General features: G+C 34.7%; 1 protein-coding gene across 6 annotated transcripts in view; it reads right to left on the bottom strand.

Moving 5' to 3' along the window:
- The window catches only part of LOC123674581 (optomotor-blind protein), a 133,331-nt gene that overhangs the window by 28,970 nt on the left and 79,377 nt on the right, over nucleotides 1-24,984 (bottom strand). For 4 of the 6 annotated variants that reach the window (XM_045609500.1, XM_045609498.1, XM_045609499.1 and 1 more), the window contains exon 5: nucleotides 5,405-5,431. The exons of the other annotated variants lie outside the window; for them this stretch is intronic. In XM_045609500.1, coding sequence (XP_045465456.1) covers nucleotides 5,405-5,431 — 27 coding nt within the window. The remainder of the gene's footprint in view (nucleotides 1-5,404; nucleotides 5,432-24,984) is intronic. 6 annotated transcript variants of the gene reach the window in all.

Here is a 24,984-nt window from a genome sequence, read left to right as displayed (position 1 = left end):
TATGTTCCAAGGACATTTTGCCAGTGGTACAGCCAAAACCTTGAAAGTTGTTTATCCTAACACTATCTTGACTTGCTGGTCAGGAGTCAAGAATTCATCTAGAATTCTGATTTCTATCGCGTACAAATCTCATCCGAGATGATCCAGACAAAAGGGGCCCGACCCCGATGCCTTTCCAGATAAAAATCGACTGGACCAAGACCCTATCGGTCATCAAATAAAGAAACCGCTTCCGTTTACCCAGATTAACCATTATCTATCCATTCGTATTCATTCCCATGGCGGTGCGTAAAACTGGGAGCCGTCCATAGAACGCGAGAACTTTATATGCAATATGGCCTTCGTCTTCTTCCTCTTATCTTTACGGCCTCAGCCGTGGGACGTTTTATTTCGATATATTGAAGAATTTCTCCCCGCTCGGAGTTATAACGACCAGAACGTCGGCTAATTGACAGTTTTTTTTTTTATATGTATAAGTCGGGCTGAGCCGAGCCACTATATTTCTCTTCTTCTTTTTTCGATTTTATAGGCGCGATGATTTTATGGCGGATTTTTATGAAAAATTCCTTCCTTCAGGTCGGGTTAATGAAATTTGAGGCATGCTCAGCTTCTTTCGCTTCATATCATCTAGCGGGTTCTTTGATTATCGTTTCTGTGGCAATATTGATTTCGAAAATGGGAAAAAATAATAATAATGTTTATTCATTTAACGCGAGAAATAAACATGGAAGCATAAAATAATCAAAATATATTTCGCCAATTCTATTGTCATCATTACATTTTTTTATTTAATTTTTCTTTTCATTTCGTTTCGAAAGTAGAGTAAGCTTTGTGTATCAATTACCCCATCTCGTCTTATAATTGACAACTGAGTTGATTGATTCCCAGTTTCTCAATACTTTTTATAAAAACAATAATATGGAAATCTAAAGTATAATAATTTCTCTCAAAAAGGATATTCCCCAACTCACGAAAAACTAAAATAAATTAATCGAATTTCAATAAACACTAATAATTTTTGTTTTTATACGAATATACGTAACCGTAATCATTTATTTCCCAAATCCAACTAAAAATATTGAAAACATTTTTTGAAATCGATGAAAACTAAACATTTTCTCAAAGATCCAGACCAAATTCTGCATCTGTGAGAGTAGAGCTACAAGCTCTGATGCTGAATAATCGTTCAACCTAGGTATACGTTTTTACACACTTTTTCCCAAGTCTTGAATATCATTACCAGCTGTAACTTCTGAATAATTTACTCGAACGTAGCTTTTGAAATATTCAATAAATACCTTGTTACTCATCGCATAAACATTGAATGGACGAAAATTAACATAAGGAGATGACGTTCAAGACGGATAAGGAATATATAGATTCGACGTAGCTTTAAGTGAAACTTCAAAGGATTATGGCCGATATTTTATTCACGATGTTCCTTTCTGCGTGGTTTAATTTTAGGTGAACATGAACTACACATGTCGAAAAGAGAAGACAGGTCAAAAAATTGAACGAGAAGTAAGATGATTGTGAAGAATAGTTATTTATAATACAAGTGCAGAAGGCATTGATATTCTTCCACAAGTTCAAAATTCAAAAATGAGTCACGAAGTGGCGAGTTTTTGAATGAACGAGTGGAATGAGTGTAGAATGAGCCTTCTTTACGAGTATTAGATATACATTATTTTCTGTAGTTCATTGCATTTTTATTGAAATTAATATTCCCAAAAATATCATTTAGTTATTTTTGCATTGAAAAATGTTGGTTGGCAGAACTGATTTCTTTAAGGCAAATTGATGAATTGACAGATAAAGCCGTGTCGGAAAGTTCGGAGTACCAACATATAATAAAAAAATATAACCACGAAAACTGTGCGTTTCTGATATATTCTCGCACGATTTTGGTCTACAATATGTGGAAGAATGAACGGAATAACCACAGAATCATTAGAAAATTAATCTTATAACTACATATCATTATTCAGTGATCTTTATTGCACACCTAAATGAGAGAAAAATTTCAATTCGTATAACCTAATATTTCTAATAAAAAAAATAGCAATCGATGAATTGGGGAAGGCCACGCAAAGACAATTCCACAAAATATGGAACTATTAAGTGACATATACGAAAGCATTTGTTTTATTATTGATTCAATCTCTTTGGCATAAGTATTGAACTTATATTTAATTAGTAGAATTTCATTAAAGAGTCACTTCCATTCATTATATTCTTACCATACCAATATATAAGTATATTTGAAGTAAGAATTGAATGTGTTTGAAAACTGAAATTTAAAAGTTTTTCCTAATGGGAGAATGCATTAGTTCAAACTCTTAAAATAACTAGCATATTTCATTGTGGAAAATGTCGATATCAGAGAAATAAATAAAAGTATGAATCATTAGAGTTTTTAGGGATGTCCTGCATATTTAATAATATTTTTTGCAGATTTTAAAACGTATCCATCATTTTTAAAAGTCATACTTGTGAGAATGTCAATAAATGGAAAATATTTCACCGAAAAATGCCGATTAAATTAGCCAAACGCAGTTACATTAAGTAGCCTTGTTGTCGAATTGAACAATTATTATTTTCATTCCCATAAAAAGTTTAAAAATCATTCAAACTTGCTTACTGAACGAGAATTGAGAATTACTTATATTTAGCAATTTTGTGACACCTGACCCTCGTAAGAAATCAAATTTAATGAAAAGCATTTAGGTAGAATGTGGTGATAAACAAGTATCCACAAGATAAGCGAAAAACATTGTTTGCGAAGGCACCAAATAAATTTGGATATGAGTATAACAAATATTCAGTTGCATGCCTACGACACTCACAAGTTTCAATTCGAAATAAATGTTGAATTCTTGTTGTCGTAAATTTTAGTCCATAGAACATAGAAATGAAGTCATAAATCAAGAAAATCAGACCGTAGTCAATGCAAGAGTCAAGCTTCCAATGAGATCCGAGCTAATAGAACAAGGTTTGTCGACCATCAAAAAAGACGAAATGGATTTCTTCGTCCCATGGAGACCAAATCGCCAGTCACTTGAGGAACTCCTTATAAGGACACTAAAACCTAACCTAAACGCCGGCCACAGTGACAATCGTTATTAAATCATCCGCGAGGTCGCGTTGGCCTTGAGAACCTCCAACAACGCCGAGAGGCGGCTGGGGCAAGACGGCGGCGGAGGGAGACGTTTAACTCTTTATTTGTTTTATAAATTAAATTCTGTGAAATCACGGTCCGAAGGGATCATTAAGGAGGCTGCCAGGCAGGCAATCTTTAAAAATAAAATTATCCCGGCCCAGCGTGCCGGACGGTGGCGCCATCTGGCCACGCCCCTTTCGCACTCTCTCGCTCGCGTTGGCAGTCCGGATCTTCCGTCTCTGTCTTCGGTCTGAACGGAGTTTGGGCAGAGTTGGACTAGAGGGCGGTGGCATGCGAAAGCGTCCTTCTTTATACGTCGAAAGGGGAGGTATGAGATTAAACGTGATTATCTTGGTGTTGTCACTTTCAGGTTGAGTTGAGAGAGTTGTATTTGAAGTTTTTAAGGACGGTCGTAGTATGAAAGTAATTATATTATCAAGAAAATTTTAAATTTTCGAGAACAGGATTGAGCAATTTATAATTTTTTCGCACAAACAAAATAAATTGAAAGCATTGAAAGCAACGTAATTTCTATATGCTATTATGGATAAATGTGAATTAATATTATAGACCTATTTCAAGAATATCAAAAAAATTCCTGACGTGAAGTGAGGAATTCTGCGGATTAGTTCAAATAGGTATTTTTTTATAAATAAAAATTTTCCCAATCGATCTGAATCCAATGAAAATATGATGTCACGTGATAGTTTCGAACAGTACGTCATTTATCAAATTTTCAGAAGAATTATTTATATATAAATATATATCGGCACCAAATCACGAGAGAAGGATATTCTTAATTCACGATTGTCTGAATTCGTGATATTTACTAATTGAAAAAGAAAATATTGCGGTTTTTACAAAATCAACACCGAAAATTCTGTCATTCTCGTAATTTCTTGCATCTTGTCATTCATCCGAGTTTCCCTGCAAATAACCCAACAAAATGCAAAATAAATTAATAAAAACAAAAAATATTCAATGGCTTAGATTGTCCACAGATCAGAAAAACTTGATTATTTTTTCTCATTCAGAGGTTGTATAGGTTTATTTCGCTTCTGGCTTTCAAATTCTAGTATAGGCGAATTGGAATTTATTCTTTTATAAAAAAAAAACATAATTTCGTATTGGTATAGTGCAGAACCTTCTAAAGGATTTTTTGCATTAATTATTTTTAGCGACATATCCGAATTATCTAAAAACTCTTTCTCTACATCAACCGGCCTATTGGATGTATTTATGAACAAATGAATGAAAAAAATATTTAAAACAAATTATATTTAAGCTGCAATATCGCATGAATTCTGAGGAAACTATAAAACCGATTAAAAATTCCGTTCTCAATATATGATAACACGCAAATCATCAAACTGTATATGTTCAATAATTAGGTGAAATGCTCCTTTTTCAATATTCGGCCCATCGATATTATTTTCCCACAATTTCGAGCGATCCATCGGTGCAATATGCCTTAAAAATCTTTAATCGCCGATTAAACCAAGTATAGTCTTTGTCGGACCGTAAAACCCATCTCTGTATTGAAAGTAGTTAAATGAATGCTATAGTAATTAATTTAACGACTTTTTCAGTCCCATTAAACATACAGGCCATTTCAAATCGGTACTTTATACTATATACCGTTTTTTTTTTCGATGCCATAAAGTCAAGATGTTTCAAACCGCCATCGATCGAATTCAAAAGGTAAGAGACGAAAATTGAAGGCTTTTAACAGAAATGAGAGTAATTATTCCGAAAAAATTAAAACTCCTTTTAGGATGATATTCGAGTATATCGATATTATTTTAATTGGAAAATTCTGAGTTGAGTATAAAGCAAATGTTGCACGCTTTACGGATATACGCTTTTAAATTTTTTCAATCAATTTAATCATCGCATTCGAATATCTATCCTACAATTGGCGATTGGGTAAAAGGTTAATGTTACAGAGAAAGCACTTTCCATATACCAAATAGATTATTAAATAATTAGTTGGTTCTTCTCAAAACTTTTTCCCTATGTTCTACAATGAAAAAACCTTTCAAATCTACCGTCGATGAAAATTTCAAATGAACATTTTCACCAGATAACTACTTTCAAACTTCACTACCAAAAAAAAACAAACTACAGAAGAAATTTTTCTCTACATTATGGAATTGAAATTCGTTCTTTCAACTGATGAAAAAATTCAAAACTATTAATTGTATCGACTTAATTAGTAAGAAAATTAATTTTAATGCAACATACCAGGAAATCAACAGCTCTTTCTTTCAACTGAAACGAAACATAGTTTAGTATACGTCTTTAGAAAGCTCTTAAAATTATCAAGAACACAAATAGCCAATGTTCGAAGAGCATGCATCCGTTATTGATATAAGATTATGTATGGTAACAAAAAATGGGTCTAATCAGAGGATGTTCAACAGAATTTCATTATATAAAACATCAATCAAAACGGAATTTTCAAACACATAAGAAACGACGACATTCATTTGGTAAAAGAAATATAACACGATAAGATCTGAGTAGGAAAGAACACAGGTATAAATACCTGATAAAACTAAGGTGAAATATAACGTTCATCTAGGACTGCTGACAAAATCTTTGGCTATAAATAATGTACCAAACGGCACTACCGAAAGGGAGAGCGGTCTTTTGAGGGACAAAGAAGTCCAGCTGGTTTACAACGTTCTGTTGGTCACAGAAGAGACTAAAGTAATTGAATAATATTTGTGAGATTTTATATAGTTTTGGTAGCCACGATACGAGAATTTAAACCTTATATGTATAAATGTTATATATTGAATGATTTTAAATTTTGACACTATTACAATTAAACATCTTATGAGACTTCTGACCACTTAAACCAAATAATTCTATTTATTTCATAATAAGTTATTGGGCGAACAATTTTGCAGCGATCTGATAATTATCTTATATTTTTAAATTGGTTTTTTCCTTTTCAGAGTGACTATTAGGGCTATGTTAATGATATGTTTGAAGGATTTGAAACTCTTGTATTCTAGGTAACTACATCTCTTGATATATTACTTCGTTTGTATAAAAATACGATTATTTTTTTGATTATATTATTCAACTCGAAAACCTAACCTAACTTAATCTCCATTTTTTTCTCTTCATAGCTCTACAATTCTTGCCCTATTCTTCAACTGAAATTGTACCATACGTTCCAACAATTTGAAGCCAGCCCAGCAATAATCACAGAAATAAAATCCTCAAACGCAAAGTCCAAAAAGTTTTCTGATATGCTTTCATTGATACTAGAGTAAATTATTACAAATAGCAAATTTTATATTTTGGCTGATATCTATTGATTATAGAAAACTTATATTTACAACACAAATTATCAAATTGAAATGAGTCATACTTGACGATCTATATAATTCATTTGAACTCTAATTTTGTAATACCCTAAAATGTTTTGATGAAAATCATCACGAAATCAATATGAAAGAGCACATGGAGATCAAGGTACAGTTGAATATGTTACATCAAATGTGATCTATTATGTCATTATTGTCGGTTTTCTAGATGGAGTGCTAAAATTTGGTATTAACATATTGCTGTTCTACTTGAATTTTCCATAGTTCAGATGACACAATACTTATTAATATATATAATATAAAATTATTATTATATTTTTGATAAGGGGTGTGGGAAATTGAAAAGTGTTATAATGTCACTCTTCTTTATTCCAATTAGTCGACGTTTCGATCCCGATGGGGAACTTCTTCAGGACTCTACAATAGCAATAGAAAACAGTCAAAACATGGTACATCACAAAGCATGTAAAAATAGTATTAGAATTTCCACAAGTTCTGCAGTCGTAGGGATAACGTGAAAAAATGATTTCTATGTTCTGGACCAGTTCAGTGAGAGGGGATTGGATTTCAGTTCATGGCATCTTTTAACAATCGCATTTGTTCTGAGTTCGGTGAGAGTGAATTGCTGCGACCAATGTGATTTAATGCTATTCTATGTTTCATCTGTCATGTGCGTGTATTCTGCGGCAAGTCTGGTTGACAGCAGTTTTGACAACCTCTCATTTGATTATTCTGTTTACTTTATTTACATGATTATAATTGATTTCTACTCCTGTGCTAACGAAGTATCAGATCTTTTTTCGCTGAGATTGTTGATGTTCTTGTTCGTAGCTTTCTTGAGAACTATTGATTTATGTTCAAATAAGATCTTTACAACTCTGTATTTCGGCGTGTACTATTTTTACATGCTTTGTCATGTACCATGTTTTCTCTGTTTTCTATTGCTATTGTAGAATCCTGAAGAAGGTCCCCATCGGGATCGAAACGTCGGCTGAATGGAATAAAGAAGAGTGCTATTAAAACACTTATTAATTTCCCACACCCCTCATCAAATTTATTATTTTTGTTGTATATTGGAAATTAAAATTTATGAGATTATTATTATATACATCTAGACCCAAACTTTAAATTCGGTCTAATCATGTTGTCACTGAAATATTTATTCATTATATTCTGCTTGAACAAATCAATGGTTCTGATTGAACAATTGATACGAAATTTTGCAAGAAGCTTGAAATTGAATTTCTAAATGTATACGCAAAATCTCTACTGGGTCGGGTTCATTTTAACTGAAATAGTGAGTATATTCTTGAGAATTTTTTCTTGAATTTTCTCTAGTTCTGGTTATGCAATCAACATAAAACTTCACTTGAAATTGTTATATTACATATAAATACATCTTCATTTTGATCGAATTTGTATTTTCAAGAAAGCAAATATTGAACAGATATATATTTTAAAGAACTCAACTTCGGTAGAAGAAAGTATAGAAGAGTAAAAAAGTCATCAGCTGAAGTATTTGGGGTATAGCTACAGTAGATATTAGCGACATTAATTATAATTAGTTAGTCAAACGGTTGTAGTAATACTAACAAATGGTACAACTTTTGAATAATATGAAACTGTGAATCATTTATTTACCGTTTGTTCTTTTGGTTATTGTGTTAAAGTTTAAACGCCTACTCAAAATACTCCATTGGCTTTGTCAGTGTTACTTGACCTTTCACAAGAAAGTCTGGAAGCCAACAAATGTTATCGCTCCTATTTCTACGTATGACCATGCTAATTATTCGAAATTAAAATTAACAAACAACAAGGGAGATAATGTGTCGCATGTTTGTCTTATTAGATGTTTATTCTTCTCGCACCGAACGATTTATGTCAATCAAATCGTATTAATTGGGAGAATGTAATTAATAGCAATGTTATCACCACCTTTGATATAGCCGATGTGCTGGTCATTCTTTTGTGTATTAAAGATCGGGAATGAGCCGCGAGATAAAGTTTAATTACGCTGTGCCGATGTGCGCTGACGAAATCTTGGAGATGTCCTACGTATTTCGAAATTCTATTTGGAAAAGGGTTCCGAAAGCTGTCCGGATGGAATTTTATTAACAGTGATATAATTTGATAGTTCGATTGATCGCTGATTGATTGTTTGCTGTTCAAATTTTGATTGAACATCAATGGCTCTCTTCATGAAGTTTTCACAAAAATTTGTTGTTTGTTAATTAATTTGTTACTTTATTCCGTTTCATATTTTACCGTTGCGTTTAATCGATATCTCAATACGATTTATGTAAATAAATTTAATAATTCAATAAATTTCAAGTTCTGATTGGATTTGGCATTCTTGTGAAGTACCAAGAATGACAAAAATTCAAAAATATATCACTTTACCCAATATAATTTGAAATTAAAGTGCTACACAAGAAAAAAGTGATTGACTTTGCAAAAAATCTACAGCTTAGAACAATTTTATTAGTCGAGAAAAAAACAAATTTCATGTGATTCAATTAAACTTAAACAAAATTACATTGAAAGTTGTCGAATTTCCTTGAAAATGCTTTATAGATCAAACCAAATCGTTAATTGAGAAAACATAATTCATTTCCTAACTTGCATTACAAACAACAATAGGCTATTTGATAAATTTTTCATACGTTATCGTTTGTTAAAAATTTCAGAATTATAGACGTTATGACCAAAGAGAACAAACAAGCAATCAAAAAATAAAAGTAATAGCTTGCCAAAATCCAATTTCACGCAATAAGGAGTTATAAACAATCCAGCGCAATTAAGGAAACCTTCTGCTATAATACATATCAATTCAACAGTTTTTTTTTTGTAAAACTGATTTTCCATAATTGATAAAATTATTAAGTTACTATTATATTTTGTAAATTCTTCTAAATTCTTAGAAAAGCAATATATATTATTGAATTCAATAATATTTTGATTGACCTTATAAGAAAAATTAATCTGTTTGAATTTTCAAAATAACAGCATATTTTATTGTAGAAATAGTTCAATTTCGCAGCAAAACGCTAAACACAAAAAAACGGAAAAGCAACACATTTATCGCATAAATTGCCGTTATCGTATGTTCACCATTCCAAATTCTCCCACGTGTTAATAGAAATGAAGTACTCCAGTTTTTAAAGCATTTTTTGCATAAATATTAACATTTTTTTTCGAACTAATATATATTATCGTTATTTGAAATCTAATCTGTGAGAATGACAATAAAGAGTACAATAAAATTTTAAATAGTCAAATAGCTTATTGCTTCATTTAAACTGATATCAGTTGAAGTGAAGTAGCCATGGTGTTTGTATTGAAAAAAAAAAGTTCATATTGTCCTACATATATAAAATTGATTTTAAGGAGATTAAATCAAATCTATCTGATATTAATATATCAATAATAATAATAATAACATTTATTTAGCATCATTCGCATAATACAATCACAATTTAATTTTGGATTTCTTCGAAACAATATCAGAAAAATATGAATCATCTTTCATAAAAAATACCTACAGCTAAGACATTTAAATTCACGCCCGTATGCCACATAACTCATAATTAAAACCGAAGCAAAGAACAACGAAGATATTAATTTGGATAGAGGACAAGACAAGAAGGTGAAAGATGGATCGGATGTCTTGCATAACTTCCTCCGCTTAAACGAAAAATGCCCAAATGAAAAAACGAAACAAAAGGCAGGTCCGGTAAATTAAAAACAGGCGCCACACTCTCATTTCAAATTCAGAAAGTTACATCGTGGCCGGGCTAACTATATAAAGACTGGCATCGAAGTCGGTGGTTAAATACAATTAAGGGACCATAACTCATCTGGTAATAGGTTTCGTTTGCTCTCTCTGTATACCTTCTTCTGTCTGCTGATGGCCTTACGGGTCAGTTTGACTGCGGGGAATCAGTTGGTGCGTAGACAAATGGCATGACAGATCCCAACGAATTATTATTAGGGGTTGATGAATGGCAATGATAGATTTGCCGTTTTTTTTTAATTCATTCAATTATTCAATTTTTTTTTCATTTTTATCGATAAAAGGATGACTTTGATTATTTCAAAACAAATATTTAAATTCCTTTTTTATGTTTCCCACCCCAATATCGATAATTTTCCAAAAACGCTGTGAATCATTGTTCTGGAGCTCTCAGCTTATATGTGAAAAATCGAAATAATTATTGTTTATTTTAGCATACAGGGTGATTTATTAGGAATGTTTAATCTCTGAAATGTAGATACCTAAAAATATAATGATTCTTCCAGTATGTCTTAACCAAATATTTCTGGTTTCCAAGACACCAGGTGTTCGAATTTGATTATGGATTTCGATTTTCGAAATAATATTTCATTTTATTCAATTACTATTTGAACATTGTCAATTGTTCATTTTTTTGAATATGATAATTGTCAATTTAGACTCTAATTTGGTATTGGCTAAAGAAGATTCTAGTTAAACTGAAGGCCGCTTTTTTCATATGCGAATAAATTTATTTATTCCCTTAACCAGTCCTTACTTGTGTTCTGGCATATTGGGTGAATTTATTTTTCGGCTGCAATATAAGCAAAAAAATATTGAAATCCATTGAATTCAATTCTTGTTTAATTCATGTCAATGAATTAAAGTAAGCCTTACAATAATAGTTATTTATGCAACATGTGCAAAAAGTGAATGTTTATTGCACTCGACGTGAAATTGTCCGACGAGGCCGTTAGGCCGAGTTGGACAACACGTCTAGTGCAATAAACAATTTTTGCACGAGTTGCATACAACATTTTTTCTACGTTCATGCAAAAAGCAAAAAATGATTTATTGAGGTGCGGCACTAGGTGTAGGAAAATGAAAAGCGCAATTTGAATACTTTATTATTAATATCGATTTACATTGAAACACGAACTAATACGTTACGAACAATTTAACTCAAACTTTATTTTTACCCTCAATGTTGAAAGTGAATGAACAATTGGTGCAATTTTCAATATAAATATTTTGTAGTGAAGTACTTTTTAAATCCACTTCTTGATTTGTTACTGCTGTAAACGTACTAGTACTTGGTAACTGTATATCGTTATTTCCTTCAGGCTGAAATATTTGTTTGTCATGATGACAGCAAGTTGAAGTAGAATGACAGATGAGTGCAATAAAGAACTTCTTTTTCCACTTAATATAGTTCAATAAAGTTTTGCTTTTTGCATGAATGTAGAAAAAATATTATAATTGGTAAAAAATGAATATAAACACTAACTTATTTCCACAGACTCTGTAAAAATTAGTAAGTGTTTATATTTATTTTTTAACAAATCAAAATGAATTTCCACCAAGTAAGGACTGAATCCTTCAAAAAAAAAAAGGAAATATTAGGGATTATATAATAATAAAATTATTACTTGTATCAAAATGGTCTTCATGAAAAAACCGGTTCAATCACTAATGAAAAAAAGAAGCTTCCCTAGGTATGAGGCTCTTGATAGTTTATACTTCCAAGTAAATATCTTGCGAGAAAACATCAAATGGACGATGAGAAGATTAAGAAAAAAGAAATTCGAATATTTTGTCATTTAATTGCCAATAACACATTTTTAAATGCATACGGAACAATCGATATAATATGTTGATACCTAATCAAATAAATCCTTCATTAAATTCAAAACGCAAGAAGGAACGTTCTTGAAATTTCGATCGCTATAGCTATAAGTACACCGTCTGAGACTTGGGCACCTACCATGATTGTACCAAGTTATCAGGTCCTGATCAGCGAACGAGAGAGAAGAAAGAGTCGTGAAGAAGCAAGGTGGTCGAAGTGGTCAGGTATTGTGGTAATGATAGTGCCTGGGATAAACAGAGGTTCATATACATAATTATATGTTTGTTTAGCAGACAGCCATGGGCGTAGTTCGTACGTAGATGATTGATGGCGCCACTCACTGCCCGTGCCAGCGGATCTCGAACCTTCTTGTATATAGTATTTGGAAAAGGTTGAGAAGAAGATATCGCTGGGAAAGAGCTGGCAAACGGACATATTTGAAAAATTTTGCAGTTTGGAATGTTCCAAGGTTTATAGAGAATTTACCTGAGTTGTTCTTAAAGTTACTCGTGAAAATTTCAAAGAATGAGAAAATTTGCTCAAATTATCTCAGTAGCTCAATATTGGAAAAAAGTAACGATCAGCAATGCAAGGCAAAAATAAAAAAGACAATAGTACAAAATTACTTAGACGTTCAAGGTTAAAGAGCCTGATTATTTCTGTTGAGCAATATCGAAATTTTCTCATTTTTCGCTGTCATTGTTTGTGAAATTGAATGTATTATCATGAAGAATGCAGTAAATTACTTAACCAGTGAATATAAAGGTATGAATCGTTGAAGGCTAATGCTTCCAAATGCTTCATTTGAAAAAGATAAATCTGTTCGCAAAGTTCATAGAGCTCTTCGACCATTTCACAGTCAATATAATAGGCCTTGGTGACAACGTTATTTCCAGAAGTGGTACTATGAACTGGCCCTCTCCTTCTTGCGTCTTTCGATTACTTTTTGTGAGACCATATTAAGTCAATGGTTTAGCAACTCTTGCCCATTGAGAGCTAATATTCATCAAACTCAGAATAAATCACTTGACAGCTGTTAAATCGGTCGCCATCTTGAACAGTAATGCCAACTTGAAGTTACATACCTCGAAAAAAAACACCCTATAGTACTTTGAGTTGTCGGTATTTCTCTATATTCTGGTCTCTTTGAGATCTCATTCAATTTATCGAATTTGAACACAAATGCGAATAGACAAGGGAATTCCTAGAATATTTCAGTAAAATCATTTGCTATCACTATAAAGAATTTTTTATCTTCTGCTATGGAAAGTTATAAACAGAAATTCTGGTTACGTACAGACCCTTTCAGGTTAGGTTGGGGCACCGGACTCCTGGGCGCTCGGCCCAAGCGCCCAATGGTTAAAAGGCAGTTTTGAGAGGGATCACCACCACGTGGCTGCTCAGTTCAGAACAAAATTAGAGATATTTCGTTTTACAAATCACCGATTTTATGGGGTTTTCACAAAATTCCCTTAAACAATAATCTACATGCCAAAGTTTCAATCGGTTTTTACGTCTTTCGTTGATGACAAATTAAGAAAGAATGACGGTATCTGATTTCTTCAGAAGCGAGAAAAAAAGCCAACGACATTTCCCGACATGCATTCGAACTTCTCAGACGTGCAAATCGATCTGGCATCGTGAGAACCGAGCATTTCTCACATAAAACCCACGAAAAAGGGAAAACTTTTTCGCCCCCAGTCGATACGTAAGAAAGCCAAACGTAAATAAAACATAACCGCCCCGCTGGGACAAACCGCCCCCGTTCACCACCCCCCTGCTTTTTCTATATATAGCCGGTTCGCATGTCAGTGCCCCATAAGCCAAACACCTCTGAAGCATTAGTGGCCATTTCGTTGTTGTATTAACACTACCAAATTACCAGGCCGATCCGAGGAGGCCCCTAAGACCGGCGTACCTAAGGGTGGTTTTCCGCTTTTCCCGTTGCGATACAGAAACGCGAAGGGTGTTATTGGTACGCACGAACACGGGCCTCGAAAACGGGGATAGTCGGGGGATTTTCGGATCAGATATTCACCAACCCCCCTACGCCCCTGATACAACATGCGATACGATACCTTCTTCGCGTCTTTGTTCGAGGAGAGATACTGCAACGTGGCCATCAATTCCGTGAGCTTCCGGTTTTATCGTTAAAAATTCAACGCCTACCAGTTGAAGTTGGAAAAACCTGCCCTGCAAAAGGTTTCGTTCCTTGCGTAGAACGGAATATAGGATTTCATGATTTTCTTCAGTTGGGAGGATAGTTTCCAACGACCTTCGTGGTTTCTTGGATTTCGTGGTATCAGATTTGGATATCAACATTAACAGATCTTCATGACGATGAGTAAACAAAATTATAAGCCATCAAATGTGTTATTGATGATAAAACATATAAGACAATGTCTAAAATCAAATATTCGTGTGATTCAACAACTTAGATTTTGCCAAGATAGTTCTGATTTCAGAGTGGCTTGGTCCAAGAGCGTCGTGCAATTTTATTTCGACAATAATGGTTCTGTGCGGAATACGTATCGCGCACTACTTCCATTTTATTTTGTTTAGCGATGAAGCGCACTTCTGGTTGAATGGCTACGTCAACAAACAAAACTGCCGCATTTGGAGTGAAGCTAATCCTCAAGTGTATGTCGAAACACCGTTACATCCAGAAAAACAGACTGTTTGGTGCGTTTTATGGGCTGGTGGAATCATTGGTCCGTACTTCTTCAAAAACGATGATGGCCAGAACGTTACAGTCAATGGTGATCGGTATAGAGCCATAGTTACTAACTTTTTCATTCCTGAATTGAACAACCATGATGTCCAGGAGCTGTGGTTCCAACAACACTGCGCAAAATGTCACACAGCTCGTGCTACAATCGATTTATTGAAAGATACGTTCGGTGACCGCCTAATTTCACGTTTTGGACCTGTGAATTGGCCTCTAATATCTTGTGATTTAACACCGCTAGACTACTTTCTGTGGGGGCTATGTGAAGTCATTGGTCTATGCGGATAAGCCACAAACCCTTGACTTTGGAAGACAACATTCGCCGTGTTATTGTCGATATACGGCCACACATGTTGGAAAAAGTCATCGAAAATTGGATGTCCAGATTGGACTACATCCGAGCCAGCCGTGGCGGTCATATGCCAGAAAACATATTTAAAATGTAATGCCACAAGATTATCTTGCGGATAAATAAAATTCATGTCAATCGAATAATCCATCGTTGTTTTATTGCAATTTGAAGTTCTATATCTCTAAAAAAAAACACCCTTCAGAAGCAAGTAGATTTCTGGGAAATGGATCACATTTACAGCTAATCAAATCATATTGTTCTAGCTTGCAGTTTAATAACAAAATAAATAAATATGATCAACTCTTCAACTTTTCATTTGGATCTGAATCACAAAAACTGAAGCAACCACACATGTACACAGTATTTTTATTGATTTCATAGTCTCTCTCTTCACTTAATGCCCTATAATCAATTACAGCATATTATTGTGCAAAAAGCACTTATAATTTTCGAGAAGAACTTGAAACGGGACTATTTCTAATAAAAAACATATGACGTACTTATTGCCTCAAATAAATTTCAAATTCACAAAGAACTTCAAAAAATTCTACTAACTCTAAGGACTAAATGCTCTTCACGAATATTAATCCCTCTGAAAGTAGGTAGTATTCTTCGTGTCCTACAAGTAGTCCTGAGACCGGAACATTTGCGTGCTCCGAGAAGATAATTCAGCACATTCGCAGCACTCTCATCGCCAGGCACGTTAAATTCAAATGAAATGCAATTCGGGAATTTGTTAAACATCCGATAGGTTTTCGATACCGCCTCCTGTTATCTAGATAGTGGATCAGCATCGCAAACAAGGTCCCAATGACAACGGACAGAGGACGGTATCGCTTTTAAATAACGGTGTTAATCAAGCTGGCCGTTTTTCGAACGTGTTAATTCGTTCGACGATGCGAAAAAAAAACCACGTAGCCCGTTAAAAACGAATATGTTACGCGAGGAGAATAGGAAAATTGATCGGAAAAACCTGGATTTTCAATTGGGCGGGTTTGTTTTCACGTTTGGACACTTTTGTGGATAGAATAACAAGAGGTATTGCCAAGCAGAAAAATATTTCTCTAATTCTGTGGTTATTCCGTTCATTCTTCCACATCTTGTAGAACAAAATCATGCGAGAATATATCAGAAACGCACAGTTTTCATGGTTATATTTTATTATTCTATGTTGGCACTCCGAACTTTCCGCTACGGCTTTATCTGTCAATTCATCAAATTGCCTTAAAGAAATTAGTTCTGCCAACCAACATTTTTCAATGCAAAAAGCACTAAATTATATTTATGGAAATATTTCATTAATTTCAATGAAAATGCAATGAATTAGAGAAAATAATGTATAATACTCGTACAGAAGGCTCATTCTACCACTCGTTCATTCCAAAACTCGCCACTTCGTGGCTCGTTTTTGAATTTTGAACTCGTGGAAGAATATCAATGCCTTCTGCACTTGTATTATAAATAACTATTCAAAACGAATATAGATTTCACAAGTAAATGGAAAGTTATAATACTTGTATAGAACTAATAAACTATCAAAATATTTCCAGCATTAATAGCACCTCAAGAGGAAAGTTTTCAGAAGCAACAAATATGATCGGATAATGGTATTTGAAGAATCAATGCACTGAATAGTGAAGGGTGTTTTTTTAGAGCTATAGAACTTCAAATTGCAATAAACCAAGGATGGATTATTCGATTGACATGAATTTCATTTATCTGCAAGATAATCTTGTGGCATTACATTTTAAATATGATTTCTGGAATATGACCGCCACGGCTGGCTCGGATGTAGTCCAATCTGGACGTCCAATTTTCGATGACTTTTTCCAACATTTGTGGCCGTATATCGGCAATAACACGGAGAATGTTGACTTCCAAATGGTCAAGGCTTTGTGGCTTATCCGCATAGACCGATGACTTTACATAGCCCCACAGAAAGTAGTCTTGCGGTGTTAAATCACAAGATCTTGGAGGCCCAAAACGTGAAATTAGGCGGTCAACAAACGTGTCTTTCAATAAATCGATTGTGGCACGAGCTGTGTGACATTTTGCGCCGTCTTGTTGGAACCACAGCTCCTGGACATTATGGTTGTTCAATTCAGGAATGAAAAAGTTAGTAATCATGGCTCTATACCGATCACCTTTGACTGTAACTTTCTGGCCATCATCGTTTTTGAAGAAGTACGGACCAATGATTCCACCAGCCCATAAAGCGCACCAAACAGACAGTTTTTCTGGATGTAACGGTGTTTCGACATACACTTGAGGATTAGCTTCACTCCAAATGCGGCAGTTCTGTTTGTTGACGTAGCCATTCAACCAGAAGTGCGCTTCATCGCTAAAATGGACGTAGTGCGCGATACGTATTCCACACAGAACCATTATTTTCGGAATAAAATTGCACTATTTGCAAGCGTTGTTCAGGCGTGAGTCTATTCATGATGAATTGTCAAACCAAACTGAAGATAAATCACTTGACAGCTGTAAAATCGGTTGCCATCTTGAACAGTAATGCCAACTTAAAGTTCTATACCTCGAAAAAAAACACCCGTTAGAGTGAAAGAGTTATTCGATAGACGATTGCCAAATGAAGTACCACGTTATCGGTCGAAATGCGACAAAAATACTATCAAGCAAGGTCCTAAATGACCACACTTTCGTTGAATTATTCCAAAAATACATTTATTCACATCCTCGATTATTATCGCAGTTCGAGTGTGTGTAAAAGCTCACAGAGACAGTTTCGCAATTATAACGACAATGAAGTTGGCACTACAGCAAATGAACATGTCAATGTCGATAGGATAGCCGAAATGAGGCATAAAACTTTATCAGTAGGCCAATTACAGACTAATGACACTGTCTGGAATAATTTGGCCGATTATAAAAGAGAGACTTTCGTCAGTTACCAAGGTACAACAATGATGTGTAAACGATAAAATCAAGGAGGTATGATTGATGTACGTAGCAAGTAACACCGGTAATTTTCTAAATGATTTATGAGACGCTTGAAGTCTACGAATGGCAACATTTTGGTGTTGCTCGTGTAATAAATTGGAGCAGAAGTGATAAAAATCCATAACGAAGGCTAACAGTTTCTGAACGTGTTTACTGCAACCTCTCAGATCTTCTTTTTGTTTAAAGTCCGGAATTTCATTTCTCCTATTTTCTGCTGTTGTCTGATTGGGAGGCTTCCCTCCCTACTTCATGTCACTTTTTTCTTCTATTTAGTTCCTTGAAAGAGGTATTTCCTCTTTTCGGTCTTTCTTACTTCAATTTGTATTATCTTTCTTAATTCCTTATTCTCGTTCTCTTTCAGCGTCTCTATTGTCTTCTTTCTTTGTTTATTGACTATTTCTTCAATAGTTTCAATTTTCAGTTCTTCTCTGATTTGTTGGTTAGTTATATACCATGGGGCGCCAACCGCTGTTCTTATTACTGAATTTAGTGTACTTTGCAACTGATCATTATTATTGTCCTTCGTATTGTACCAGGTAACTCCTGCATACGTAATGCTTGGTATTAGCACTATTTTTATTATCTTCAGCTTGTTTTCTAAAGAAAGTTTACTTCTAGGGTTGAGCAATGGGTACAATTTGCCGTGCAATTGCCTTGTCTTTTTTCTGTTTTCTTCTATCTGTTTGTTAAAATTCATTCTTTCATCCAGTATTACTCCCAGATATTTTGCTTCTTTTTTCCATTCTATCGTCTGGTTTTCTATTTTGACGTTTCCTGCTTCCTCTTTCTTTACTGTTTTTCCTCCGAAGTAGATTGCAACTGTTTTAGATGTATTCGATGTACTTTGAATCTCCAAGTATTCCATCAGTTTACTGCAACCGCAACAACATTGTTTTAGAAGACATCTAATAGTGGGGGGAGTTCAACTTTTTACACGATTATGGAATTTTGTGGCACGAGCCTTTCAGGCTCTTGCTACAAACACACGAGTGAGAAGAAGGACTTTGTCCAGCTGTTGCTCTCTATACTTCTCCTACAACTTAGCCTATATTTCATCACTTACCGAATTTCACAACTATGTATATAAGCCATTTTGAATTGAATCAGGTGCATTACTTGTATTATTTAGATTCGTGAAGTTACGAGTTATAGAAAAATTATATCTCCGCGAATACTGATGATAGAGCTCTGAAATTAAAACATTATACAGGCACTTTCTCACGTAGAATCCAGTGGCGTGCTCGACTTTTCAGCAGGATTTTTAATTACGAAACTATGAACTAAAGCAACGTTTTTTTAAATGAGATTGGCGTGTTTCGAATCAATATCAAAAGAATCAAGAATAAGAGAGCATATAAATTTTCAAATACACTTTAGTTTCTCATAGAGAATTTATTGGATGTTACGCAACAACAGTGTCTTAAGTATCCATCTCGGAAGGCTCACTTTTTCAGTGTGGTTAATGGCCTCGAAGGTACTAAAAACTAACCATCAGCCGATGTTCGGGGAATAAAATGAAGGCTTCGTTGCCACGGAATATTACCATAAAAGGGTGTTGAATTATTACAGCCCGACACATTAAACTAAAAGTTGGACAGTCAGAGATAATTCATCAGTGACGTATACGTAAGTTTTGTGTTGGTTTTTGACGCGTACTGTACGGTCGAAAATTAAAAGCGGATTCGAATGCGGTCTTTCACCGTTCTCATTATGGTTTATGTCCCAAGTTTCCCGGTATTTTGGGGGACTGTTAAATGTCCCGTCGAAGGTTTTCCTAATTTATCGTTTGAGGGGTTTTCGGTGGGTTACGAGACGGAATTAGGGGTATTTCTAGTTCTCCTGCTCGAATTGACGGTTATTAAGACTGTGAATTATGGGCAATTAATGAAGTTTGTTTTAATTGGAAATTGAAAAGGCCCACACGCAAGATTAAATCGCTGCGACAGCTATGGTCGGTGTTTTCGTTATTAATTTTCAGTTTTATTACCTAATTTTGCCGATTTAACTTTTTTAACACAATTTTGAACTATTCCAGATCCTTTATGAATTTTTTCAATTTTTAAAATTGTATTATAGCATTAAGCACCAATGGCGTACCCAGGATTAAAATTAGGGGGAGAAACCATGGTCGTTCAGGTTGTGACATTATATAAAATAACAATAAATTACATTAATTTCATGATTTTCAATAGTGTAAATATTTTTTTGATTATTTGAATAGTTATTTCATGAATAGTAATGAATATCTGCAAAATTTAATAACGATTAATTTTTTTTCTTCCAGGGGGGGCTTCAAATTGTGATAAAACTTTGCACTAGAGATCACAGTCCTTGAACGTAGAATTGTGCCAAATTTCATTCCTGTGGGTGCATCACAACCATAGAAAAAAATTACTCGATTTTGACACAATATGACCTGTATCTCCGCAAGTACTCTTCCGATTGTGATGAAACTTTGCATTGAGGACCACAGTCCTTGAACGGATAGTTGTGCCAAATTTCATTCCTGTGGTTGCATCACTTTCAATTATTTTATTATATTATAACTGTTTAAAGATTAATTCGAAATTAAGAGGATACGAAATTCAACAAGACCTCAAATGCTTCTAACTTCACGTCAATACACATTTTTTTCTATTCATTAATTTCCTCGATGGCCTTGAATACGCGATAATATTCAGTATAATTTCCAATATTTGAGCTAGTAGTATAATCCTTCTGTTGATCATCATTCAAACAAAATCACAGATAATAAAATAAGGATGATCTCGGCAAAATTCTCCGTGCATGACGTACCGTAAAAAAAACGAAATGACCAACCATCGAACGGAGAACTTGATATCAACGTTCTCTTCGACGAGAACATGGAAAAATCATCGAACCTAAAAACGCCTAATCCGATATCTTATCGAAAGACGAGCCAGGACCCAGTGATCCTGATGGCGGAGGTGGCGATAGACATGAAATCTCTCGCGCGTACCCAACAGCGACACTGTATCGGAATAAACGTCGGAAAGACGGCCTCTCGACCCACAAAAGGGTTGACGAAGACAAAACTGACGTCTGGAAGAAAATCGAGGTGGCGTTTGTTCATTCTGTCGTGGTAATTTCTCGACTCGAAAGCCTTAAGGAGGGTACAGATAGGGACGGCAGAGGTTTAACTTTGCCGGCTCCTTTGGATTTCCGAGCCAGTGGGCCAAAAATCGAGCAGTCTGGAAAAAATCGAAGGCGGCATCGGAGCACGACACACTAGGATGAGCATTTCGTTCTTGTTTACGAGGTACGAATATTTTCGAACGGTTTTGTCTTCAATATATCCTTTCGATAGGATAAGAACGTGGTTTCTCCGATCTTTGGTGCTTTGGTTTTGGTTGAAATCACTATGAAAAATATATGTCAAAAAAGTTTACAAATTCTGAACAGAAACTTCATCAAAATGACTATAACAAATCAATTTTCATTTTGTGCTAGTATTTAATGAATATTTTTCAAAATTCCTTTGAATATAAGCACTAAAGTATTTCATAGTTTTCACGTTTCACAATGAACACTTACTTATCTTCAGGATTGATATATTTTTGAGTGCTGATTTCACTTCAATGAGTAAAAAGTAAAATGAAATTTCACATTTAGCTGCAAAATATCAATTTCAACCTCTATGGAGAATATGATGTTCTTCAACTCACCAAAATCATAAAATATTCAAGCAGAATATCGAGATAAAAAATACTTCCATGACAACACATCCGATGGAAATAAAATTTTGCTTGTTTGAGTGGAATGATAGTTTCCATCAAAATATCGAGAGGATCCAATATTTCCATAACAACAGATAAGAGTAGGTTGAAATTTTGTTTGTGAAAATTGATACATTTCATTATACGTCATCGCAATCCTAAAAATCCAATCAAGTAGATCTTAAAAGCTTTAATGAATTTTTGATTTTTGTTGTTTTTTTGCAAAAGCCAATGTTATAAATATTGAAACATTTTATAGTTATTTATGCAACAAATGCAAAAAGTTAATGTTTATTGCACTCGACGTGAAATTGTAAGGCCGAGTTGGACAACACGTCGAGTGCAATAAACAATTTTTGCACGAGTTACATACAACATTTTTTCTACGTTCATGCAAAAAGCAAAAAATGCTTTATTGAGGTGCGGCACTAGGTGTAGGAAAATGAAAAGCTTAACTGGAATACTTTATTATTAATATCGATTTGCATTGAAACAGGAACTAATACTTTACGAACAATTTAACTCAAACTTTATTTTTACCCTCAATGTTGAAAGTGAATGAACAATTGGTGACAGCACGTTGAAGTAGAATGAGAGATGAGTGCAATAAAAACTTTATTGCACTAGTGCAATAAAGAACTCCTTTTTCCACTAAATATAGTTCAATAAAATTTTGCTTTTTGCTTTTTTTAGAAAAAAGTAGTTAACAAACTGACATGTTCTTAACGAGTGTAGTTAAATTCTGATTTGAGAATTTCATACCCTTTCTGATGTCGGTTTTGTTAGAAGGTCGATGCAAGGAAGATCTTGAACATGTCCAACTCAATTGTTTCATAAATTTCACAACGTAATTTTAAGAAACAGATCACGTTCGCCCTTAAGATCGTAATCAGGGGTGCCGCGACCAAGGTTTGGGCCACAAAGGATTAGAACAACGTCGTAAAGAAAAGATATTCTCGGAAGTATGAAACGAATGCAGTCGAAAAAACAAAGAAAACGTTGACGAACATCGAGGCTGCATGCAAATCCATGTTTAAAACCTCATTTAGATAGAAATATGTTGTTTTTACCGAAAATTCACCTGTCAAATCTACCTGGGGCAGTGTTGAGGAACAGGCAGGTATTTAGATAGTTTTAGACGTGGCCAGTGGCGCTAGATCCAATCTAGCTCTATGATAACCTGTCCAAATATTATTTCTACAGCTGAAATGGACAGAAATGATGATCGTCTCGTCCAGAAAATGCATTAGGTGGATACTGCCCTCCGTGGAAAGGTTTCAGACTTCAGTTTTTTAATAACACGGTGTGGAGACAGATCCTACCTTCGAATAATTGACCACATACTGCGTATTTGCCCCTTGATGACCCCCTAGAGCGTCCCAGACCAGAATTGATTTGGATGGCTCCTTCTGTTCTGCTTGGGCTTTTTCGGAATAGACAAGGATTCGGAAGATTATTTAGATTCTGTATACCATCTTCTATAAAACGATATTTAGGTTAGATTCACTTATTTAGTTTTATATCTAGAGCATTATTGGGACAGTAGAACAATACCTGTAGGTACCGTTTCTATATTAAATCCCAGCTTGAAATTTTGAAGATAATATGGGGTGTTTTTTTCGAGGTATATAACTTTAAGTTGGCATTACTGTTCGAGATTGCGACCGATTTAACAGCTGTCAAGTGATTTATTCTCAGTTTGGTTTGGCAATTCAACATGAATAGACTCACGCCTGAACAACGCTTGAAAATAGTGCAATTTCATTTCGAAAATAATGATTCTGTGCGGAATACGTATCGCGCACTACGTCCATTAGCGATGAAGCGCACTTCTGATTGAATGGCTGCGTCAACAAACAAAACTGCCGCATTTGGAGTGAAGTTAATCCTCAAGTGTATGTCGAAACACCGTTACATTCAGAAAAACTGACTGTTTGGAGCACTTTATGGGCTGGTGGAATCATTGGTCCGTACTTCTTCAAAAACGATGTTGGCCAGAACGTTACAGTCAATGGTGATCGGTGTAGAGCCATGATTACTAACTTTTTCATTCCTGAATTGAACAACCAAGATGTCTAGGAGCTGTGGTTCCAACAAGACGGCGCAACATGTCACACAGTTCATGCCACAATCGATTCATTGAAAGACACGTTTGGTAACAGCCTAATTTCACGTTTTAGACCTGTAAATTGGCCTCCAAGATCTATGCGGATAAGCCACAAACCCTTGACCATTTGGAAAACAACATTCGCCGTGTTATTGCCGAGATACGGCCAAAAATGTTGGAAAAAGTCATCGAAGATTGGACTACAACCAAACCAGCAGTGGCGGTCATATGCCAGAAATCATATTTAAAACGTAATGCCACAAGATTATCTTGCGGATAAATAAAATTCATGTCAATCGAATAATCCATCGTTGTTTTATTGCAATTTGAAATTCTATAGCTCTAAAAAAAACACCCTTTATAAATATAGAATCTGCGAATAGACTAAAGCTGTATCAAACAACCATAGGACGAGTAATCGATAGCTTGTTGAGAAAAGTTGATAACTCAAAATTGTCATCACACGTCGAATCTTGTGTTCAATTCCAATTCTCGAAAGATTGTACCCGGAAAGATAAACTCAATTATTGAAATAGCTGAAGTTCGTGTCGAAATGCCATCAATGGATCTATAACTAAAGTACATATAGAATTATCATGATATCCGTGTAGCAGACAACGTATTGGAAGCGCGCATACACAAGAACAGCAGCCATTACAACCATTGTACAAACATCGGTCGTCACTAATGGTGATAAAATTACCATCGGACCATCAAATATCCGATTCGCCGGTAAGATAAGGGCAGAAATCCGTTTTCCAAATGACCGTCCGGAAAAATGACAGCAACGAGCATAATGGTTACATTGGTTACGTCTCCGTCATTGCAGTCGCCGCTTAAAATTTATTGTTGTCAAATAACAGCGACGTCCATTAGGAGATTGTGTGAATATTAATATTTGATTTCGTATTCCTGTTGTGCGTAATCGGAGATGGTTGTGGTGGCGGCATAACGATGATTATTAACGTCATTACCTTCGT

Source organism: Harmonia axyridis, chromosome 3 (assembly GCF_914767665.1).
Source record: "Harmonia axyridis chromosome 3, icHarAxyr1.1, whole genome shotgun sequence".
NCBI classification, from domain to species: Eukaryota; Metazoa; Arthropoda; class Insecta; order Coleoptera; family Coccinellidae; genus Harmonia; species Harmonia axyridis.
The sequence above is the reverse complement of the archived record's forward strand: the minus strand, read 5'-3'. Positions and strand labels throughout refer to the sequence as shown.